At 34.1% G+C, this 22346-nt stretch overlaps 1 protein-coding gene across 3 annotated transcripts in view; it reads left to right on the top strand.

The window, feature by feature from the left end:
* The window catches only part of ROCK1 (Rho associated coiled-coil containing protein kinase 1), a 145021-nt gene that overhangs the window by 50545 nt on the left and 72130 nt on the right, over positions 1 to 22346 (top strand). For all 3 annotated transcript variants that reach the window (XR_008529991.1, XM_054583431.1, XM_054583430.1), the window contains exons 5-10: positions 1748 to 1923; positions 2774 to 2858; positions 4043 to 4187; positions 4508 to 4646; positions 7225 to 7316; positions 20613 to 20772. Coding sequence is in view for 2 of the 3 variants with exons in the window: in XM_054583431.1 (XP_054439406.1) it covers positions 1748 to 1923; positions 2774 to 2858; positions 4043 to 4187; positions 4508 to 4646; positions 7225 to 7316; positions 20613 to 20772 (797 nt within the window). In the remaining variant the exon portion in view is untranslated. The remainder of the gene's footprint in view (positions 1 to 1747; positions 1924 to 2773; positions 2859 to 4042; positions 4188 to 4507; positions 4647 to 7224; positions 7317 to 20612; positions 20773 to 22346) is intronic.

Raw genomic sequence — 22346 nt, 5'->3', positions numbered from 1 at the left:
TGTAAGATTTCATATGGGGGGAGTAATGTCTTTTTGGTTTTAAAAAAGAAAAACTATTGAACTAGACCATTTCTAAATTCCTAACGTGTATTTTGGGATCTATGTACTTATTTATTTACAGTATGTAATGAAGCATATCCTAACTAAGCATACTAATAAATGGGATAAAAAGGATATAGAAAATGTTTAAAATTTTCATTATGAGACTTTTATACTTGAATGTTTGCTCTGTTTTTATTAACTGTGTATATTATGATTTCCTGGCTTCAGTATTACATGACATTTTGGGCAAGATAATCCTTTGTTTTTGCAGGCTATTCTGTGCATTAATAGGATTTTTATCAGCATCCTGGCCTCTACCCAGTAGCAGCCCTTCCCACTCCCACACATCAGTTCTAATAACCAAAAATGTGTTCATACATTATTGATTGTCTCCTTGGGTTGGGAAGCAGGGAGAGAAAATTATAACGTCTGATTATAAACCCAGTGTTCTACAGAGAGTTAAGACCTATGATGTAATTGTTATTTAGGGGGTTAAATTTATAATTTAAGTACTCAAAGCTTTGTTTTTCTTGATACATTGTCTGTAAATAAACTGCCACCAATATGGACAATGTTTCTTTAACTATGATCCCCAATTGTATATCTGGGATAGCCATGAGATGCCGGTTTAGTTTCTTATCTTTCCTCAAAATATATTTTTAATTATAATAACTAAATCTGTAACTAAAGTCATTAAACACTTGAAAAAGGAAACATAAAAAGAAAGATTTTTTAAAACATAAATGTCTAGGTAAATTAGGTATATTTTCTCTAAGGTTTATTTTATTAATTTTAGTTGGATTCTAATCTGTTTACCTAAAATGTTCCTTTGTAAATTTGCCTTTTTTTTTTTTTTTTTTTTAACTTCAGCCCTGGTCACATAATAAATACATTTATGCCTGGTATTCTTGCCAATTGCATATCAATGGACTTTACTTTTCCTGCTTTGACTTGAGCTGCTGCCCTTTTCCTGTTTCTTTGTTAGTTGTTACTGCTCCTCCTATGGACTGATACCATTTATTGAGCATCTATTTTACTAAGTGCTTTCTATATTTGCTAACTTTTTTAAAAACAAGTCTAAAAGGCAGTTAATCCCTCTTAGGTCACCTACAATTTATAGACTAATTTATGTTTTATTTATTAGACATATATTCAGCATTCATTGATTGCCAGACATCCATTTGATGACTGAGCAGCAGGTATAAAAGTCAAGCAAGATATTAGTTCTTTACATTCTTTTATAAGATATTTATAGCGGCAGAGACTCAGGGAGGTTAAGTAAATTACCCAGTCACACAGTTAATAAGGGACAACTGAGAATGTAGCCCAGTTTATCAGACTTCTTGAGAATTGTGGTGTGGATATAAACTATACAGTAAACCCCACCAAAGCACAAATTAAATTAGAACCAAAATATTTCTTTGTTTAGGAGACTTGTGTGAAACTGTTGTAACTTTTAATTCTCAGTATAAAATTTTAATTAGTATAGAAATATAAAGAGAAAAAATCTTCATCTAAATCCTCGGAAACTATTAACAGTTCCTTCACATATGCAGGGGATTTTGTGGTGTTTATGTTTATGTTTGTTTCTGTTCTGTTTGTACAATTTGACTGTTTTAATTAAATCTTTCATTAGTATTTTTGCCAGTTTTTAAATTAATCAATTTTATTTGATCTTAATGAATTCTTTTTTGTATTTGTATAGCTTTTTTATGCATTCCAAGATGATCGTTATCTCTACATGGTGATGGAATACATGCCTGGTGGAGATCTTGTAAACTTAATGAGCAACTATGATGTGCCTGAAAAATGGGCACGGTTCTATACTGCAGAAGTAGTTCTTGCATTGGATGCAATCCATTCCATGGGTTTTATTCATAGGTAAAGATAAAAATGCTTTAAATTTTCTCATTGGTTGATGAAAGAAGCTGAAAATACTTAAACATCATTTGATTAGCATTTCCCACTAAATTCACCTCTTCTCCTTCTATATGACATAAGTAGTATTTCAGAACTTAAAACTTTGAAATTTGTAGTTTTAACCTTTCAGCTTAACGTTGATGTAAGTGTACTTTTTACTGTCTCTTAATCTGGTTACGTAGCTTTTATTTGGTGTTCTCTAAAGTAAAAATTGTAAGCTGGTTTTCTGAGGTATGTGCCAGAGTGTTAAATGATTTTCATTTTTTAATATACAAACTAATTTGCTTTTGATTGTTTTATATACATTTTTATTGTACAAATTAATTTGATTTTAATTAGTGAATATATCATATTTGTTAGAATAATAATTTTATTTGTTCTGCAAACACCACTTGAATCCACTGTGCAATTGCTATGCTGAGTTCCAAGGATACAAAAATAAAGGTGACTTAGACACTGACCTGGAAAGATTTATACACTTATGTTGAGAAGTGTGTTTCAATTTTTTATTTCTCAGTGTTAGATTTTCTTTATGGTTGTGCTCTCTCAAATGATTTTATCCCTCTACCTACCTACCCAGAAGAATCAAACTCTACTTAAAAGAAAGGGGAATATTATGTTGTCTTCTGAGGCATTAACATATAAAGAAATATACCTGATGAAGTTAAATGTCTACATGTGAATAGAGAGGACATACAGGTCAAAAGTGCCTTATCTAAATTGAATGAGGATTAATAGCCTAAAATAAGTGTCTCATATAATTTTGTCAGTGTCTGATCTGTTTCAGAAATGCCCTTTTTTTCCCCCTCAGAGATGTGAAGCCTGATAACATGCTGCTGGATAAAGCTGGACATTTGAAGTTAGCCGATTTTGGTACTTGTATGAAGATGAATAAGGTTAAATAATTAGATTTTAATTTAGTTTTTTGCTAATTCAAGACATATGCTTTTTAGAAAATGTTATAAGAATTTACTAACCGTAGCTGGACTTGTACAGAATTGATGTGATTTGTCTCATTTGTTAAAATAGATGTTACGGTTTCAATGTTGTATCAGTAACTTGTGATTAATTTTTCCCTCTCTATTTGGGGTAAGTGTAGATTGCCAGAATCCTTTATAATAGATGTAATGTACTACTGGTAACTAGAAATGGAAATAGTCTCTAAATACTAATGCCACTGTTAAAATTAGCATTTCATAAGTATTAGATTTCAATAATGTGCGTATTTTTAGTTACTTAGACTTCTAGTAAATATAAAATATCTTACTATTTATATTGGGTATCAGTCTTAAAAGATGTTCATTCTCATTGTTTATATACTCAATAACGTATATAGCTGAAGAAGCAAGTGTGCTGCCTTATTTTCCGTTGAAACAGTTTATATTCTTTGAATATTATCACAGAACAATACCCAGGAAGTTGTATTTATTTATTTCAAAAGGAAATTATTGGTTAGAAGGAAATACTACTTGAGAACTCTTTTGTGAACATTTTACTATAATTCTATTGCATTCATACTAGCTAAAATAAGTAATAGGTATGTATAGTTTTTATATTTTTGATGGTTACAATGCATATTAGATATTCAGTGTGCTTAACACCATCATACCCTTTTCCCATGCTTCCCTATTTTATATTCTCACAGTTGATTCTTACATGTATTCTTCAGTTTCAAGCATTGTTGAACAGCTATTTTAGTAAAAAAAATTAAATCTGCATTTATATATTAGTACTATCAAATGATTCTCCCTATTAGCCCCTCAGTCTTATTGTATTGGTTTATATACTTGCTCTCTGCTATTAAGATGCAATCATTATATTGGCACAACTGGGTATAACAAATGTAAGCAGTGTGTCTAGTGTTATTACAAAATGAAAATCACTTGTATATACATATTATGAATATACTCTGTATGTAATATGTGTATATGATTAAGCTGTTTGTCCATTTTTGTTAACTTTGCATTACATTTTGATATATTTTTATAGCTCAAAGATTTAGAGTTCTACAGATTATAAGTCATTTTAAATAATTGAGACTTTATATCCTAATCCAAATTTGACCTGCATTTCTTTTTAGGAAGGTATGGTACGATGTGATACAGCAGTTGGAACACCTGATTATATTTCCCCTGAAGTATTAAAATCTCAAGGTGGTGATGGTTATTATGGACGAGAATGTGACTGGTGGTCAGTTGGAGTATTTTTATATGAAATGCTTGTAGGTGAGTAAAGAGAATTTTGTGTGCCTCTAAAGTAGTTGTTTATCCCCAAACTTACCACTTAGTTTCTTCTATTAAAATACTTATTATATTAGGCAGTGTTGATTTTGTTTATAGGAAAGAGATTGATCCAAACCTGCTTTGTGTTTTTAAAAGCTATTAGAAGATTAAAGCAACTTTTTAATATGTATTTCTTTTATCATATTAAGTGTGTGTTTTTAGTTTATATATATTTAGTAATCTTTAAACAGGTAACACTGACTTCTTTGAAACTGATATTTTATTATCTTACTGTGCTTTTGTTTTTCTTGTCAATTTTTCAGGTGATACACCTTTTTATGCAGATTCTTTGGTTGGAACTTACAGTAAGATTATGAACCATAAAAATTCACTTACCTTCCCTGATGATAATGACATATCAAAAGAAGCAAAAAATCTTATTTGCGCCTTCCTTACTGACAGGTAAATAATCTTAATGTTGAATTTACTTATATTTATCTTAAGGACATTCTCATTTTGCTGCTCAGTTTTTAAGATCTATATATGAGAGCCTGTGTTTGAGTATTGGAATAAAAATGTTGTCATTCCCAAAATCTTTCATGACAGTGGAACCTAATATAATTTTATAATTTTTTGGATGCCTTTTCTAAATCCAACTCATTTGCTTTATCTCAGAAACTGAGATATATCTTTTCTGATGGCTAGACCAGATGATTCTTTTTATTTCATTGTTAAATTTTTAACTTGGTTAAGTATAAAAATGATGGTATATTTTATAGAGTCAGATTATTTTTTAACATCTTAACATCTCTGAAATTTGAGTGTATCTTACAAGCAATGGCATGTATTAATTTCACTGAGAAAAATTTTTTCTAGTGGTAGAACAGTTATGATGCATCTTCCAATAAATGCCATTTAAGATAACACTGTATTGTATAATTGAAATTTGCTAAAAGAGTAGAACTTAAATGTTCTCACACAAAAAGAGTAGCTATATGAGGTGATGGATGTGTTAATTAACTTGATGGGGAAATCCTTTCACAGTGTGTACATGTATCAGATCATCATGTTATACACTTTAAATACCTTAACATTTTGTTGACATACTTCAGTAACGCTGGAAAAAGATTTAATTATATATGGTATATACTTATTGAAATTAAGTAAATAGTGCAAAGACATAAAAAAAATTTCCTACCTCCTTTCTTCTATAGATAATCATTGTATAAATATATATGAACATATGTGTTTTAGAAACAAAAGTTGCATTTTGTATATACCCTTGTGATTTAATTTTCAAATTTAAACATGAGCCAGATGACTTAAGATTTCACTTAATATTGATTGTATATTGTTAATTTAAATAGTAGGGAGACCTAGTGTTTTTAAATGTTTCAATTTCAGATTTGCATTAATTAAATTAACTTAGCCTCCTTCAGTATGTTCCTCAGAACCTGAAATTTATAGTTTTTCACATTTTTACATTTTAATGTGCTGTGCCATGTGAGGTGCTAGAGATATAGAAAATGAATGAGGTGTACACCTGCTGTTTTCCACTACCTCATAGTCCTTTGGGAGAAACAGACAAGCGAAGGAGACACTTACTGTACAGAGAGATATATACTCCGAATTAAGTAGTGGCTGCTATAGAATCATGGAGAGGTTCCCCTGTCCAGTCTGGGAGAGTCAGTGAAAACTTTTTTTCCCTTTTTTTATTGAATTTATTGGGATAACATTGGTTAATGGAATTATATAGGTTTCAGGTATACAGTTGTATAATATACCATATGTATATTGTACTGTGCGTTCATCATCCCAAGTCTTTTTCTATCACCATTTATCCCCTTAATACCCTCTTGTAACGTGCCCACCCTCCTTTTCCTCTGGTAATCACCATACTATTGCCTGTGTGTGTTTTTCTTGCTTAATCCCTTGACTTTTCACCCAGCCCCACTACACCCCATTCCCACTGTCAGCTCTCAGTCTTTTCTCTATGAGTCTGTTTCTGTTTTGTTTATTAGATGCCACATATGAGTGAAATCATATGGTACTTGTCTTTTATTGTCTTATTTCGCTTAGCATAATGCTCTCCAGGTCTATCCATGTCACAAAGGGTAAGATTTCCTTCTTTTTTACAGCCGAGTAGTAACCCATTATGTAAATGTACCACAGCTTTTTTTAATCGACTCATGGACTGCTGGGCTGCTTCCAAATCTTGGCTATTGTAAATAACACTGCAAAGAACATAGAGGTTTATTTATTCTTTCAAATTAGCGTTTCAGATTTCTTCGGATATATTCCCAGAAGTAGAATCACTGGGTCATAATTCAGTTCTGTGGTGAATAGTTCTTTAAAAAATATCACATGTCTAAAGCAATTTATCTTTTTAACTCCTGAAAAAATTTGGAATCCAAGGTATTCTTGTTGCTTATAAGTGCTCTATTAGAGAATAAAGGTAGCTGAGTTCCTCTTTCAAAACCTGCTAAAGGCACATCTTCAAACATGTGTTCACTCAAGAGGCCAGGAGGCAGTAACTTGTCCCAATAAAAAATTTCAACTTTGTATCTGTTGTCAAGAATTAGTTGTCATTTGTTTCTGATTAACAAACTCAAAAATATTTAATAGAGTATAAAATGGAAACTTTAAATTTACAATGCCTTTCTGAGTTTTTGTTAGCTTCTGGTGTGAAGTAAAGTTGTTGGTTGCAAAAAATGTATAACTACCACTATTTAAAAAACCTACTGAGAAAATTTACTGTGTTTTATTCATTATGCTTATGAACCAGGGTAAGTGCTTCATCTGGATTATCATTGTCAACAGAAAGTCATGGAGTAGCAACAAATCTGTTTTTTCTTTTAAAAATTCTCAAATATTCTCAGCCTTTAACTTATTTTTTATTTAAACTGAAAATTATGCTGACAATCAATATAGACCTGTATTTATTCTGTACAGATTTAACATTGTGCCCACAAATAAATGTGAACAGATTATAATAATATTTTAAATTATTAATAACTTTTCTCTTTCACTTTCTATTCAGAGAGGTGAGATTAGGGCGAAATGGTGTAGAAGAAATCAAACGACACCTCTTCTTCAAAAATGATCAGTGGGCATGGGAAACACTTCGAGACAGTAAGTTATTTTTTCTTGCATAGTACAGTGAATATTTGATAGTAGCTTTGATAGTCTGTTGCTAATGTAGTGTGTGTATCTGATGAAAATCTAAAGTACATGGGTATTGTCCTAACCTAGTTAAAGAGAGAATATTTGATAATATTGGGGAAATTGTACTGCTACTTCTCTTATATCTCTCTCAAGATAAATGAAATATTATACGCATGTAATGGAATTGGGTTCAGCAGTCATAATTTGATATTTGATCTTATTTGAATTGCTTTTTGTTTTATTTTTTTCTGTTGGTTTTTTTCCTTTCTTTTTTTTAATTGACTATGCTATTACAGTTGTCCCAATTTTTCCCCTTTCCCCACCTCCATCCAGCAACTCCCATTCCCTCTAGCGATCCCCCTCTGTTCACGTCCATGATCATGCATATAATTTCTTTGGCAACTCCATTTCCTATACCTGCTCTTAACATAACCCTGCATATTCTGTAACTACCAATTTATACTTCGTAATCCCTTCACCTTTTCCCAGATTCCCCCTACTCCCCTCGCCACTGGCCACCATCCTAAGAGTCTCCCTGTCGGATTCGATTGTGTTCTGCTTGTTTGCTTAGTATGTTTTTTAGATTCAATTGTTGATAGTTACATATTTATTGCCATTTTAATGTTCATAGTTTTGATCCTCCTTTTCTTAAATAAGTCCCTTCAACATTTCTTATAGTAATGGCTTGGTGATAATGAACTCCTTTAGCTTTACCTTATCTGGGAAGCACTTTATCTGTCCTTCCATTCTAAATAATAGCTTTGCTGGATATTTGCTGGATAGAGTAATCTAGGTTTTAGGTCCTTGCTTCTCACCACTTTGAATATTTCTTGCCAATCTCTTCTAGTCTGCAAAGTTTCTTTTGAGAAATAAGCTGACAGTCTTATGGGAACTCCTTTTTAGGTAACTATGTGCTTTCTTCTGCTGCTTTTAAGATCTCTCTTTGTCTCGAACTTTTGGCATTATTTAATTATGTGTCTTGGTGTGGTCCTCTTTACATCCATCTTGTTTGGGACTGGCACCCCTATAAATGCAATTGTGGAGCATTTGAAGTTGTCCCAATGGCTCCTTATACTACCCTCGAATTTCTGGATTCTTTTTCTTCTTGCTGTACTGATTGGATATTTTTTTCTTCCTTATGTCCCAAATCATTGATTTGATTCTTCACTTCATTCACTCTGCTGTTGATTCCCTGTAAATTGTTCTTTGTTTCAATTAATATAGCCTTCAGTTCTGCCTGGGTCTTTTTTATGCTATTAATGTACCCTTGGAGTTCCTTGAACCTCCTTATAACCACTGTTTTGAACTCTGCATCTGATAGATTGCTTATCTCCATTTTGTTTAGTTCTTTTTCTGAAATTTTGTTCTCTTCTCTCATTTGGGCTGTATTTCTTTGTCTCCTGATTTTGGCAGCCTCCCTGTGTTTGTTTTCTATGTATTAGGTAGAGCTGCTTTGACTCTGTGTCTTGGTAGCTTGGCCTAATGTAGTAGGTGTCCTGTAGGGTCCAGTCGCACCACCACCCCTATCATCCAAGCTGGGTAATTGAGGTGTGCCCTTTGTGTGGGCTGAGTACTCCCTCCTCTTGTAGGTGTGTGTTGATTCGGGTAAGCAGGTGAATGGGAGGGATTTACCCAGTCCAGACAGCTGATAGGACTGGCTGTGTCCCCTGACCAACAACCACTTTCCTCTGTGGCTTGTGGAGGTGGTTGTGTAGGGCTCCTATGTGGTCTGTAACTGTCCCCTGGGTGCACAGGCTCTGGGGTTTCCCCGGTGGTGCAGTCCGAGGTCAGCCTCCACCTTTCTTCTGTCTGGGGTCCCTTGGCGTAAGCTATAAAGTGATCTGCAGGTGTCTGCTGCAGGTGGCCTGGGAGCACTCAGAGAGAGGTGCGGGGCTGGGGTCAGCTGTTGCTTGTTTGAGCAGATTTAGGAAAGTCTGAAACCTGTGTGTAGCCTAGTCCAGCCCTTCATGTGGAAAAGCCACTGTTACCAGCTTAGGTGGGCCTGTAAGTTGGATGGGGCAGACCAATTTAGGTAATTGTCAGGGTAGGTCTTACCATGTGAACCAGGTTGATGGATATTCAGATAGGGTGCCACTGCACACTGTGGCTCTGTGTGGGGAAGAGCTCAGAAAAGGTACAATGGCTGCTGTCTGCAGTTCTGTCTGGGAGGAAACTGTCCCCCAGCTCTTGTGTGATGTCATTTACTTTAGTTCCACCCCGTATACCATTGGTTCCCTTCAAGGTGCTGCCCCAGTGCTGGAACCCAGAAGAAGTGAGTCCAAGTAAGTCTGTGTATGCTGCAAGGCTCGTTAGAGGAGAGGCCTGAGAATTCCAGATTCCTCCGCCTATCAAACCCCCACTGTAAAAAACTTCTGGTTTTTACAGCCAGAAGTTATGGGGACTTATCTCCTGGCACTGAAACCCTGGACTGGGTGGTCTTGTGTGGGGCTGGGATCCCTTGCTCCCTAGATATCCCTCTGTTTTATATCCACCAACATGTATTTGCGACCAGCCAGTTTAGTGTCTCCACCCCTCCATCCCCACTACCCATCTAGGTGAATGTGGTTTCTTTAATTCCTTAGTTGTCAGACTTTCATACAGCTTGCTTGTCTGATGATTCTGAGTGTTTGTAGTTTAGCTGTAATTTTTCTGTGGTTGTGCAAGGAGGCAAGCTGTGTTTACCTATGCCTCCAACCTGACTGGAAGTGAATTGCTCTTTGTTTTAGATGTATCTCATTGTGGAAGAGTCAATAAATAAGGGTTAATTAAAATGTATTCCTTGTAAAAATACAAGTTATTCTTTCATTTTTACTCAAATCTAAAATAAAAGATTCTACTATTAATAAATATTAGAATATTAATTTGTATAAGGATATAGGAAATTATGATATACTTGATTCCCTCAGGCTTAAAGTTTGCAACTCACAAATAAAAATATATAGTGTGTAAGAAGTTAATTTTCAGTTAGTTTAGAACATTTCCCTATTTTAAAATAAAGTTAAAACTATAAGACTCACAGAAAACCTTGTTTAACAGCTCAGTCAAAATTATGATGGCACCAAAGCTCCCATCGTCTTTATGGATTTGGGAGGCTAAGAATTTACCTTTTCCATGTTGAAATTTCAGGAACTTTCTTCCCTTTTCACTATCAAAGAAAGAATAGTGTATACCAGTCCCACATTTCCTGCTATAGCAAAGAACAGCAGTGGAAATGAACTCAGCTGTGTGATTTTTAGGAACAATTACAGATTAGGTATTTGTCTTAAGGACTGCCTGTCTAGTTGAGACTTTCAGAGGAGAAAAATCTTGTTAATTTTGAAGAAGTAGATCATGTAGGTTTACCAAAATTAGTCAAGTATTCTAGTTATCAAATATTATAAAAGAAATATTATATTGTCTTTGAGTACTGTATATACTTATACTGAGCTATAAAATAGAGAAGGGAAAAGGGGAAATAAATTCTTGTGGAAGTTGAGAGATTATACTACTAGACAGAATGACATTGAATAACCTGCTATCTAGAGAAGCTACAGGAGCAGCTTGACCTTGAGGGCATTTATTAATAGTTACATACTAGGAAGTAAGGAACTTCTTCCTCCTCATAAGTAAATGTGACATGGTTGTTGCCTTCATGCTGCATGAGAAACTTGTAAAACAGAGAGATGAGTAGAGTGAGGTGATAATGGTTGCATTGAAAAGCTTTGAGTTTTTATTCAAGTTATGTTCGTAGTAAAGTTTAAGAAGACAAGGCTGAAAACATACAAATATAATTATAAATCTGAAGAAAATTTAAAAGGGGACTAGAGAAATAAAAGTATCTTTTGTATTGCTTTAAATTATTTTTCAAAGTGAAACATGCATAAGTAACTAGAATAACCACACAATAAATGACCCTAAAAGGTAAAGAGGACTTTTTTTTTTTATTTTGTACTGAAGAACTGATAATTAATTGGGAGGGAGGTAACCTAGTCAATAAATACTGAACACCTACTGTATGCTGAGCACTATTTTATTTCATGCACTAGGAAAACAACAATGATCAGACCAACATATGTTTTTTACCTTGTAGAGCTCAGGGTCTAGTGAAAGGGGGGGCATCCAAATCAATGGCATTTTATGATAATTATTATACCTCTTTAATATAACTGTTTGTAGTTATTTTAAAAAAGCAGATAAAGTGAATTAATTCATTGATTTAACTCAAAAGAACTTTATCTTTAAGGAATTTCTACAATTAGAGAATTTTGTTAGTATTGTCATTTCTATATTTTTTGAAGCTCTATATTGTTATCTTTGGTTTTGCTATCATACACCTAGATTTAACATACTTACGAACATTTTAATAGCTTTTTCTAATCCTAATAGCTTCTATTTTGTGGTTATAGTAAAGAAAAAAGAAAAATTAAAATCTATGGAACTTACTGTTTTCTTCTTCCTTTTGCCTCTTCCTGCCCCTTCTTAACTTCCTACCCGTAAAATACCAAGAATACTTTTATTCTTAAATGACCTTTCTGACCTGCTAAGTTTTAAAAAATTATATAACAGTTTTAATTCTTTTCAACTTTTTTTGTTGGCAAAATTGCTTACCTTTTGCAAATAATAGTTCTTTTGGTAATTTTACCACTTACATGTCTTCAAGTAACAATGCAGTTAATCTTTATCATCTGTTCCTTGATGGTGTTAAGACAGGGTACAAAATAGCTCGATTTTTGACAGAATTTCTTTGAGCTTTCTAATCTTACACACTCTTAATTTAGAGACACAAAGTATTAAATTTATAAAATTACTTTTCCAGTCATTTAGAATTTAGAGATATAATTAAAGAAATGACAGGAGTGGGATTAAAAATAGAAGACAGAAAAAATTAGAAGGCCTAAATAACTTGGCCACAGGTCACACTTCTAGTGAATGTCAGTGTCAGGATTCAAATCTAAGTCTGTTTGACTGCAAAGCCTTGATCTTCTGGAATACCATGTACCACTTCAAGATTTTCACTATTCCTTATTATACAGACTAGAAATATAGGTAATCAAAACTTTTGTTGGCTGTTAAATTTTGTAATAGTACAACAAATACTAAAAGGCTTGCTTTAAGAAGAAGAAGAAGAAGAAAGAAGGAAAAGGAAAACAGAGGAAAGCAGTCTAACAATAAAATGGCCCTATATATTTATCTATCAATAATCACCCTAATGTAAATGGCTTAAGTGCTCCAACCAAAAGATATAGGGTAGCTGAATGGATAAGAAGGAAGACCCACATATATGCTGCCTCCAAGAGACCCATCTGAGACTGACAGATATATACTAAAAGTAAAGGTATGGAAAAAGATATTTCATACAAATGGAAAAGAAAAAAACCTGGGGTAGCAGTACTTATATCTGACAAAATAGTCTTTAAAACCAAGGCTATAGTAAGTGACAAAGAAGGATACTACATAATAATAAAAGGGACAATCCAACAACAGGATATAATCCTAGTAAACATTTATGCACCTAAATATGTAAAGCAGATCTTGATGAATATAAACAGAGAGATCAACAGAAATACAGTCATAGTTGGGGATTTTAACACCCCATTGACTTCAGTTGATCTTCCAAACAAAAAATCAACAAGGAGACAGCAGCCTTAAACTACACGCTAAATCAAATGGATTTAATTGATATCTTCAGAGCATTTAATCAGAAAGCAGCAGAATATATATACTTTTCTGCTAGGATAGACCACATGTTAGGACACAAACAAGTCTCAATAAATTAAAGAAATTGAAATCATATCAAGCCTCTTCTCTGACCACAATGCTATGAAACTAGAAGTCAGTCACAAGAAGAACACTGAAAAATACGCAAACGTATGGCAGCTAAATAACAGTTATTAAACAATTAATGGGTCAACAATGAGATTGAGGAAGAACTCAAAAGATACCTTGGAACAAATGAAAATGAGGGCACAGAAACCCAAAATCTGTGGAACACTGGGAAAGCAATTGTAAGAAATTCATAGCATTACAGTCCTATCTCAAAAATCAAGAAAAAGCTCAAATAAACAATCTAACTTCACACTTAAAGGAATTTGAAAAGGAAGAACAAAGCCCAAAGTGAGTAGAAGGAAAGAAATAATAAAAATCAGAGCAGAAATAAATGAAATAGTCTTAAAAAATGATAAAAAGATCAATGACTCCAAGAACTGGTTCTTTGAAAAGATAAACAAGACTGACAAACCTTTAACCAGACTCATCAATAAAAAAAGAAAAAGGACCCACATAAATAAAATCAGAAATGAAAGAGGAGAAATAACAACTGACACCAAAGAAATACAAAGGGTTGTGAGAAATACTATGAACAATTACAGGCCAACAATCTGGACTAAATAGATAAATACCTGGAAACATACAGTATTCCAAAACTCAATCAGGAAGAATCAGAGAATCTGAATAGATAGTGAAACTAAAGCAGTACTCAAAAAACACCCCAACAAACAAAAGCCCTGGACCAGATGGCTTCACGGATGAATTTTACCACACATTCCAAGAACTAACAGCTCTCCTTCTCAAAACTATTTCATAAAATTCAAGAGGAGGAAAGGATCACAAACTCATATTACAAGGCTAGCATTATCTTAGTTCCCAAATTAGATAAAGACACTACAAAGAAAGAAAATTATAGGCCAATATCCCTGATGAACATAGATGCTAAAATCCTCAACAAAATATTAGCAAGCCAAATACAGCAGTGCATCAAAAAGATCATACATCATGAACAAGTGGGCTTTATTCCAGGAATGCAAGGTTGGTACACCTTTGTTGATAGCAATTGCCTATCAATAAATGTAATTCACCACATTAAAAAGTGAAGGAAAAAAAACACATGATCATATCAATAGATGCAGATAAAGCTTTTAATAAAAGCCAGCACCCATTTATGATAAAAACTCTCAGTAAAGTGGGAATAGAGGGGACATACCTAAACATAATAAATACTACATAACAAACCCACTACCAGCATCATACTCAATGGGCAAAAACTACAAGCATTCCCCTTAAGATCAGGAATAAGACAGGGATGTCGGCTTTCACCTCTCTTATTCAACATAGTACTGGAAGTCTTAGCCACAACATTCAGACAAGAAGAAGTAAGAGGCATTCAAATTGAAAAAGAAAAAGTAAAACTGTCTTTATTTGTAGATGACATGATACAGTACATAAAGAACCCCAAAGATTCTACCAAGAAACTACTAAAATGATAAATTCAGCAAAGGAGCAGAATACAAAATTAATATTCAGAAATCAATTGTGTTTTTATATGCCAATAATGAAATAACAGAAAGGAAAGTTAAGAAAAGCCCATGCACAATTGCTTCAAAAAGAATAAAATACCTAGGAATAAACCTAACCAAGCATGTAAAAGATCTGTACTCATAAAATTATAAGACACTGAAGAAAGAAATTGAAGATACAAATAAGTGGAAGCACATACTATGTTCATAGAGAAGAAGAATTAACATCATTAAAATGCCATACTACCCAAAGCAATCTATAGATTTAATACACTTTTTATCAAGATTCCAGTGATGTATTTCACCGAATTACAACAAGTATTTCAAAAATTTATATTGGAACCACAAAAGGCCCCTGCATAGCAACCGCAATCCTCAGAAAGAATAACAAAGTCGGAGGAATCATGCTACCTAATATCAGACTGTAATACAAAGCCATAGTAATCACAACAGCCTGGTACTGTCATAAAAACAGACACAAAATCAATGGAACAGAATAAAGAGTCCAGAAATAAACCCACACCTTTATAGTCAGTATTTGACAGAGGAAGCAAGCACATATAGTGGGCTAAAAAATAGTCTATGCAATAAATGGTGTTGGGAAAATTGGACAGATACATGCAAGAAAATGAAACTAGACCACCTTCTTACATCACACACAAGAATAAAATAAAAATGGATCAAAGACTTAAATGTTAGACCCCCCCCAAACCATAAAAGTCCTAGAAGAAAATATAGGCAGCAGAGTATTGGACATTGCTCACAGAAATTTTTTATTGGCTGTATCTCCCCAGGCAAGGAAAACAAAAGAAAAAATAAACAAATAAACAAATGGGACTTTATCAAACTAAAATGTTTTTGCACAGCAAAGGAAATCATCAACAAAATAAAAAGACAACCCACAGAATGGAGAACATGTTTGCTGATACATCTGATAAGGAGTTAATATCCAAAATTTACAAAGTCCTTACAAAACTCAACACCAAAAATACAAACAACCCAATTAAAAAATGGGCAAAGGACCTGAATAGACACTGCTCCGAAGAGGAAGTACTGATGGCCAATAGACATATAAAACGATGCTCAACATCATTAATCATCAGGGAAATGCAAATTAAAACCACAATGAGATACGACCTCACACCTGTCAGAATGGCTATCATAAATAAATAAAAAAACAAGTGCTGGAGAAGATGTGGAGAAAGGAGAATCCTTTTGCACTGTTGGTGGAAATGCGCACTGTTACAGCCACTGTGAAAAGCAGTATGGAGATACCTCAAAATATTAAAAATGTATCTGCCTTTTGACCCAGTGATCCCACTTCTGGGAATATATCCAAAGGCACCCAAAACATTAATTAGAAAGAACATAAGCACTCCTGCATTCATTGCAGGGTTATTTACAATTGCCAAGATATAGGAGCAGCCCAAATGTCTTATTCAATAGATGAGTGGATAAAACAACTATGGGACATTTACAAAATGGAATTCTACTCAGGTGTAAATAAGAAGAAAATTTTACCATTTGCAAGTGTGGATGGACCTGGAGAACATTGTGCTACATGAAATAAGCCAGTCAGAGAAGGAAAAGTACCATAATGATTCCACTCATATGTGGAATCTAATGAACAAAATGAACTAACAAGCAAAACAGAGACAGACTCATAGATAGAAAACAGATGACAGCGAATGGGAAGAAGGGTGGTTTGGGGGTGGAGGTATTGAGCAAAAAGGAAAGAGGACTTATGGACAGCAGTGTGATGATTTTGGGGGAGAGTAGGGTTTAAGGAGACTAAATGGTAATGGAAAAGTATAAAAAAGATTAAATTTTATAAAAAAATGATATTTATTGCACATATTTTTAATACCATGTTAAATATAATACATGGTGACTTGCAAAACACTTCACCATTCACAACCTCATTTGAGATAAGATATTGCCATTCCTTAATTCACCTATAGCTGGTGACAAATACACAAGATGGTAACATGGTAACTATCAGCTCATGAGGTAAGTTTTCAGTTAGGTAAAAACAAAATTTATTGTCTAAAAGCAAATATATAATCTATTCTTGGTTCTGTAGATTTGACCTAGTGCCCTCTCTTGTAGAGTTACATTCTCATGGTGGATATTGTTAGTATAGGCTTTATGGATAAAGAATTTAGAGTCTAGCTAAAGTTTCACGGATTTAGGAATTTAGACTTTCTCAGCATTACATTGGGCTCTTTAAAAAAATAAACTTTAAGAAAAATTACCTCCTTTTATTGTGGTAAAGTATACCTAACATAAAATTTACCATTTTGACCATATTTTTAGTGTACAGCTCAGTGGCACTAATCACCTTTACCTTTTTTTGCAACCCTTGTCACCATCTATTTCCAGAACATTTTTATCATCCCAAACTAAATCTCTGTACACATTAAACAGAAACTCTCCATTCTTCTCTAACTCTAGCCCTGGCTTCCTCTGCCACTATTCTACTTTATGTCTCTATGAATTTGACTATTCTGGGTACTCAAATAAGTGGAAATATACAATATTTATCTTTTTGAGACTGACTGATTTCACTTAGTTTGTCTTCAAGGTTCATCTATGTTGTATCATGTGTCAGCATTTCATTTCATTTCAGGTCTGAATAATATTGCATTGTGTGTATGTACCACATATTTTTATCCATTTATTTGGTAGTAGATACTTGGAATGCTTGTACCTTTTAGCTATTGTGAATTATGCTTCTCTGAATATTGGTGTGCCAATATATGTCAGAGTCATTGCTTGCCTTTTTTTTTTTTTTTTTGAGTTATTTTTGTATATGGTGTAAGGATACTGTTCCTGGTCTCTACCAGCTAAATGCCAGCAGCATGCCTCCCTCAGTACAACAACCAAAAACTGTATCCAGACACTACCAAATGAGTCCTAGGTGCAAAATTGTTTTAAAATTGAGAACTAATCTTTCAAAGTAAAATTTATATCAAGGCCACAATAGACTTAAGTACTTCACTGTGAGAGGCAACTTTTTTTCCCTCCTCATTTTACAAATTCAAGTTGTTATTAGGAAGTTAGAATAGCCTAGTCTGGCAGTTCTCTTGGTTATTAAGGAACAAAAATGGTAGAAATGTCTCTTCTCATTCATTGTTTGTTAGTAGTATTACAGTTTCTTTGAGTTAAATGTGTTGTTTCATTCCTATAGTCATCAAATAGTTCATTGTGTCTTAGACGCAAAACAATAGTTATTTCTTTCCTGGAATACCCAAATGATTCAGTAGAAAAATGATTCCTATATATAAGAGATTAAGATCATGAAACCAGGTCAGATAAGAAACATGAGATGATTGTATCTAGAGTAATTATCCAATATTGTAACTACAATATTTCAGTGATGTTTATTATATGTCCGTATCTTTCAACTGAAAAGTCATTTTTCCTAAAACCTATTTTTTTATTGTTTATTCTATTACAGTTGTCCCGATTTTCCTTCTCCCCTCTCCACCCAGCCCACCCCTCATTCACAGTCAATGCCCTCTCCATGGTCCATGTCCATAAGTTAGTCATACATACTCTTTGACTAATTCTTTCCCCTTCCTTCCACCATTCCACCCCTCTTTCCTCCTCTCCTACAGCTATCAATCAGCCTGTTCCATGTTTCCATGTCTCGGTTCTATTTTTCTTATTAGTTTATTTTGTCGATTAGATTCCAGGTATAAATGAGGTCATGTGGTATTTGTCGTTCACTGACTGGCTTATTTCATTTAGCATAATAGTCTCTGGTTCCATCCCTGCTGTCACAAAAGATAGTGCTTCCTTCTTTCTTTCTGCTGCATAGTATTCCATTGTGTAAGTGTAGCACAGTTTTTTAATCCAATCATGTCCCTATGGCCCTTGAGTTCTTAACAACACTTGGCTATTGTAAATAATGCTGCTATGAATATAGGGGTGCATAAGTTCTTTTGAAATGGTGTTCCAGAATTCTTAGGATATATTTCAGCAGTGGAATTTCTGGGTTGTGAAGCAGTTCCATTTTTTTTCCTTTAAGATTTTATTTATTTATTTTTAGACAGAGGGGAAGGGAGGGAGAAAGGGAGAGAAACATCAGTGTGTGCTACCTTTCACACGCCCCTTACTGGGGACCTGGCCCCACAACCCAGGAATGTGCCCTAGACTGGGAATTGAACCAGCTGCCCTTTGGTTCACAGGCCGGCACTCAATCCACTGAGCCACACCAGCCAGGGCAGCAGTTCCATTTTTAATTTTTTGACGAAATTCCATACCGTTTTCCACAGTAGCTGCTCCAATCTGTATTCCCACATTCCCACCAGCAGTGCACTATGGTTCCCTTTTCTTCACATTCCTCGCCAGTACTTGTTTGTTGATTTATTAATATATCCATTCTCACAGGTGTGAGGTGATATCTCATTGTGGTTTTAATTTGCATCTCTCTGATGGCCACTGATGTTGAGCGTTTTTTTCATGTGTCTTTGGGCATATGTATGTCCTCCTTGGGAAGTGTCTACTCAGGTCCTTTGCCCGTTTTTTAATTGAATTTTTGTCTTCCTGGTGTTGAGATGTATGAGTTTTGTGTATATTTTGGAGGTTAAACCCTTGTCAGATGTATCATTGGCAAATATGTTCTCTCATACAGTGAGTTCCCTTTTCATTTTGATGATGGTTCTTCCTGAGCCACACTGGCCACTTTCCCTGCCTTTTTTCCTTACAGCCATTTCATAAATACTGCACTGAGTCATTAGTTAATCACTTGATTCAGGAAAGGTAGCTAGTCTGAAAATATAGTTCAAAATACTCTGCTCCTTAGAACTTATCGTATAGAGGTATCGAGTGAGGGAGAGGATACTGATCACCTAGATTTTAGATTAAGTAAAAATATTTCTGTACCAAATTATTATTTCCAGGACTACTAAGAAGTAACATTGATTTCTAGTTTGCTGTAGACCATATTAACACACAATGCTCTATTTGAAACTAATAACTTTGAGAATAATTCGTTATGCTATAATTTCTGAAAAATCTTTTGTAGTCCTAACTGCTTATGCATATTTTATACTATGGTATTCTAAAACAAACCTTAATGATGCTTGACTTGTAATATTCAGATTAAACATGAGATATAGATGGTAATTATAAATGACTTTTAAGAAAACTGTTTCACTGAATTATACATGATCAATATCAATTGATTAATTATCTTAATAAAGCATACTATAATACAACTCACTCCATTTGGAATTTGTGGTTTGCGAGTTATTTGTATGTAAGAAACCATTAGTACCTATGCACCCATAGGAACAGACTGATAGCTGTAGGAGAGGAGGAAGGAGAGGTGGAATGGTGGAAGGAAGGGGAAAGAATTAGTCAGAGTATGTATGACTATGCGCCCATAGGTACACCATTAGTACCTATGTACCCAATGTTCATAGCAGCACAATTTACAATAGCCAAGTGTTGGAAGCAACCTAAATGCCCATCAGTAGATGATTGGATCAAAAAATTATGGTACATTTACACAACGGAATACTACGCAGCAGAAAGAAAAAAAGAACTACTAAACTTCACGACAGCATGGATGGAACTAGAGAGCATTATGCTAAGCGAAATAAGCCAGGGGGTGAAAGACAAATACCATATGATCTCACCTATAAGTGAAACCTAACCAACAAAATAAAGATGCAAGGAAAATAAGACCAGCAACACTGAAAGGAAAAGAAACCAACAGAGACAAGAGGGAAAGAGGGAGAGGTGGGCGGGGGGGGGGGGGGAAGGAAGGGAAGGGGCAAGTCAAGGAACATAATAGCAAGGACTCATGGACAAAACCAAAGTGGGGGAAGGATTGAGGGAGGGAGAGGGGGGAGGAGGCAGGGGAAAGTGGTTGGGGGCAAGGCAGGGAAAAAAAAGCCATTAGTAGTTGATATAGAATCTTTTTTTCACTTTATTTTACATTAAATGTGAAGTGAACTACTAATTTTGTTTTTATTTTTAGCTGTAGCACCAGTTGTACCTGATTTAAGTAGTGACATTGATACAAGTAACTTTGATGACTTGGAAGAAGATAAAGGAGATGAGGAAACATTCCCTATACCTAAAGCTTTTGTTGGCAATCAACTCCCTTTTGTAGGATTTACATATTATAGCAACCGTAGGTAAGTATGATTTTTAGGGAAAGGTGCTAATTTTTGTAGTCATAATATTTTCTTAGGGACATCTAAAAATCATTTTAAGAGCTTTAAGGTAGATTTTAATGGTATATAAAGAGATATCTTAATATGCCATTTTTCAGCAATGCATGATATTTCTAGTATTTCGTATTTTTCTTTCAGACTCATCCATGTTTGGGAAATCATTTTTCAGAAATTCTTTGCGTGATAACTTGATATCACGCAATGATAACTTGAATGATATCTTCAAGTTATAACAATTAATAGGTTAAAAGATTCTGTTAATACTAATATTTTGGATACTCTTGTTATCCAAAGAATTCTGGCTTTATAATGCATTTTGGAACAACATACAGTTTTCTAGCATTATTCTCACTGTATTGATAATACCAAAGGCCTGTAATTTTTACTTCTTCAAAAATTGTGATCCCTTTCAAAAACCACTAAATGAATTTGCCATGCCTTACAATATGTAAGACCTTGTGACCTTAGGCAAGTAACTTTGACCTTTTATGCCTCTATTTCCTCAAAAATAGAGATGATGATTATGATAATAACGGTAATTCTGGTCTTACAGGATTGTTTTAAGGGTTAAGTAAATCAAAACAGTAATACACCTAGAACAGTGCTTTATGTGGAGTAAGATATCAGTGTTAACTATTAGTACTATGAGCTACTGTTAGTTTTTTCATATGCACTTGAGATATAAGTTAAACATTTAACATTATTTTACTTTGCTGAGCATTCATTTATCCATTCATTTAACAGACATTATTTGACAGCTTACTGTTTGTCAGGTATATATTAAGTACCAAGGTACAGGTAGAGAATGAATAAGTTATAGTACTTTCATTTGAGATGCTCATATCCTAGCAAAAATATGGAGAAATTGTACAATATAGGTTGATAAGTGCTACACAATAGAAATCTAAACGGAGTGCATACTAATATATAGTGAGCCATACGGCAACATTTATTGACTGTCTCAAATCTATTAAACTGATGTTTAAAAATATATACTTTTAATTCAATTATACTCCATTAGAATAGTATTAGATATTTTAATTGCTTTGAGTAATTATTAAGTTTGTGGTTATTATGGGCTAACTTGTTTTAAAATGAAGCGTCTTGTCATTTTAGTCATAACTTTTTTTTTAAGATTTTATTTATTTACTTTATAGGGAGGGTGAGAGAGGGAGAGAAGAAACATCAATGTGCAGTTGCCTTTCGCATGCCCCCTGCCGGAGACCCGGCCCTCAACCTAGGCATATATCCTAAGACTGGGAATTGAACTGGCGGCCCTTTGGTTCGCAGGCTGGCACTTAACCCACTCAGCCACACCAGCTAGGGCTAGTTGTAACTTTTTAATAAGAGCTAATTCAGGTCAAGCTTAAAAGACAAGAAGACAATTTAGTCCTGTCTGTGGATTTTTACAGTAACATAAATGTAAGACAGTATTGAATACTCTCTGTTGAATCACCAACCACATAGGTAGTTTGAGTTTTGACCCTTAGAAAAGTCCCATATTTTAATTCTTTTTCATCCTAACATTCCATGAG

This window comes from Pteronotus mesoamericanus, unplaced genomic scaffold (genome assembly GCF_021234165.1).
Source record: "Pteronotus mesoamericanus isolate MK-2021 breed Mesoamerican mustached bat unplaced genomic scaffold, CSHL_Meso_final contig_74, whole genome shotgun sequence".
Classification (NCBI taxonomy): Eukaryota; Metazoa; Chordata; class Mammalia; order Chiroptera; family Mormoopidae; genus Pteronotus; species Pteronotus mesoamericanus.
This window is presented reverse-complemented; position numbering and strand designations above follow the sequence as displayed.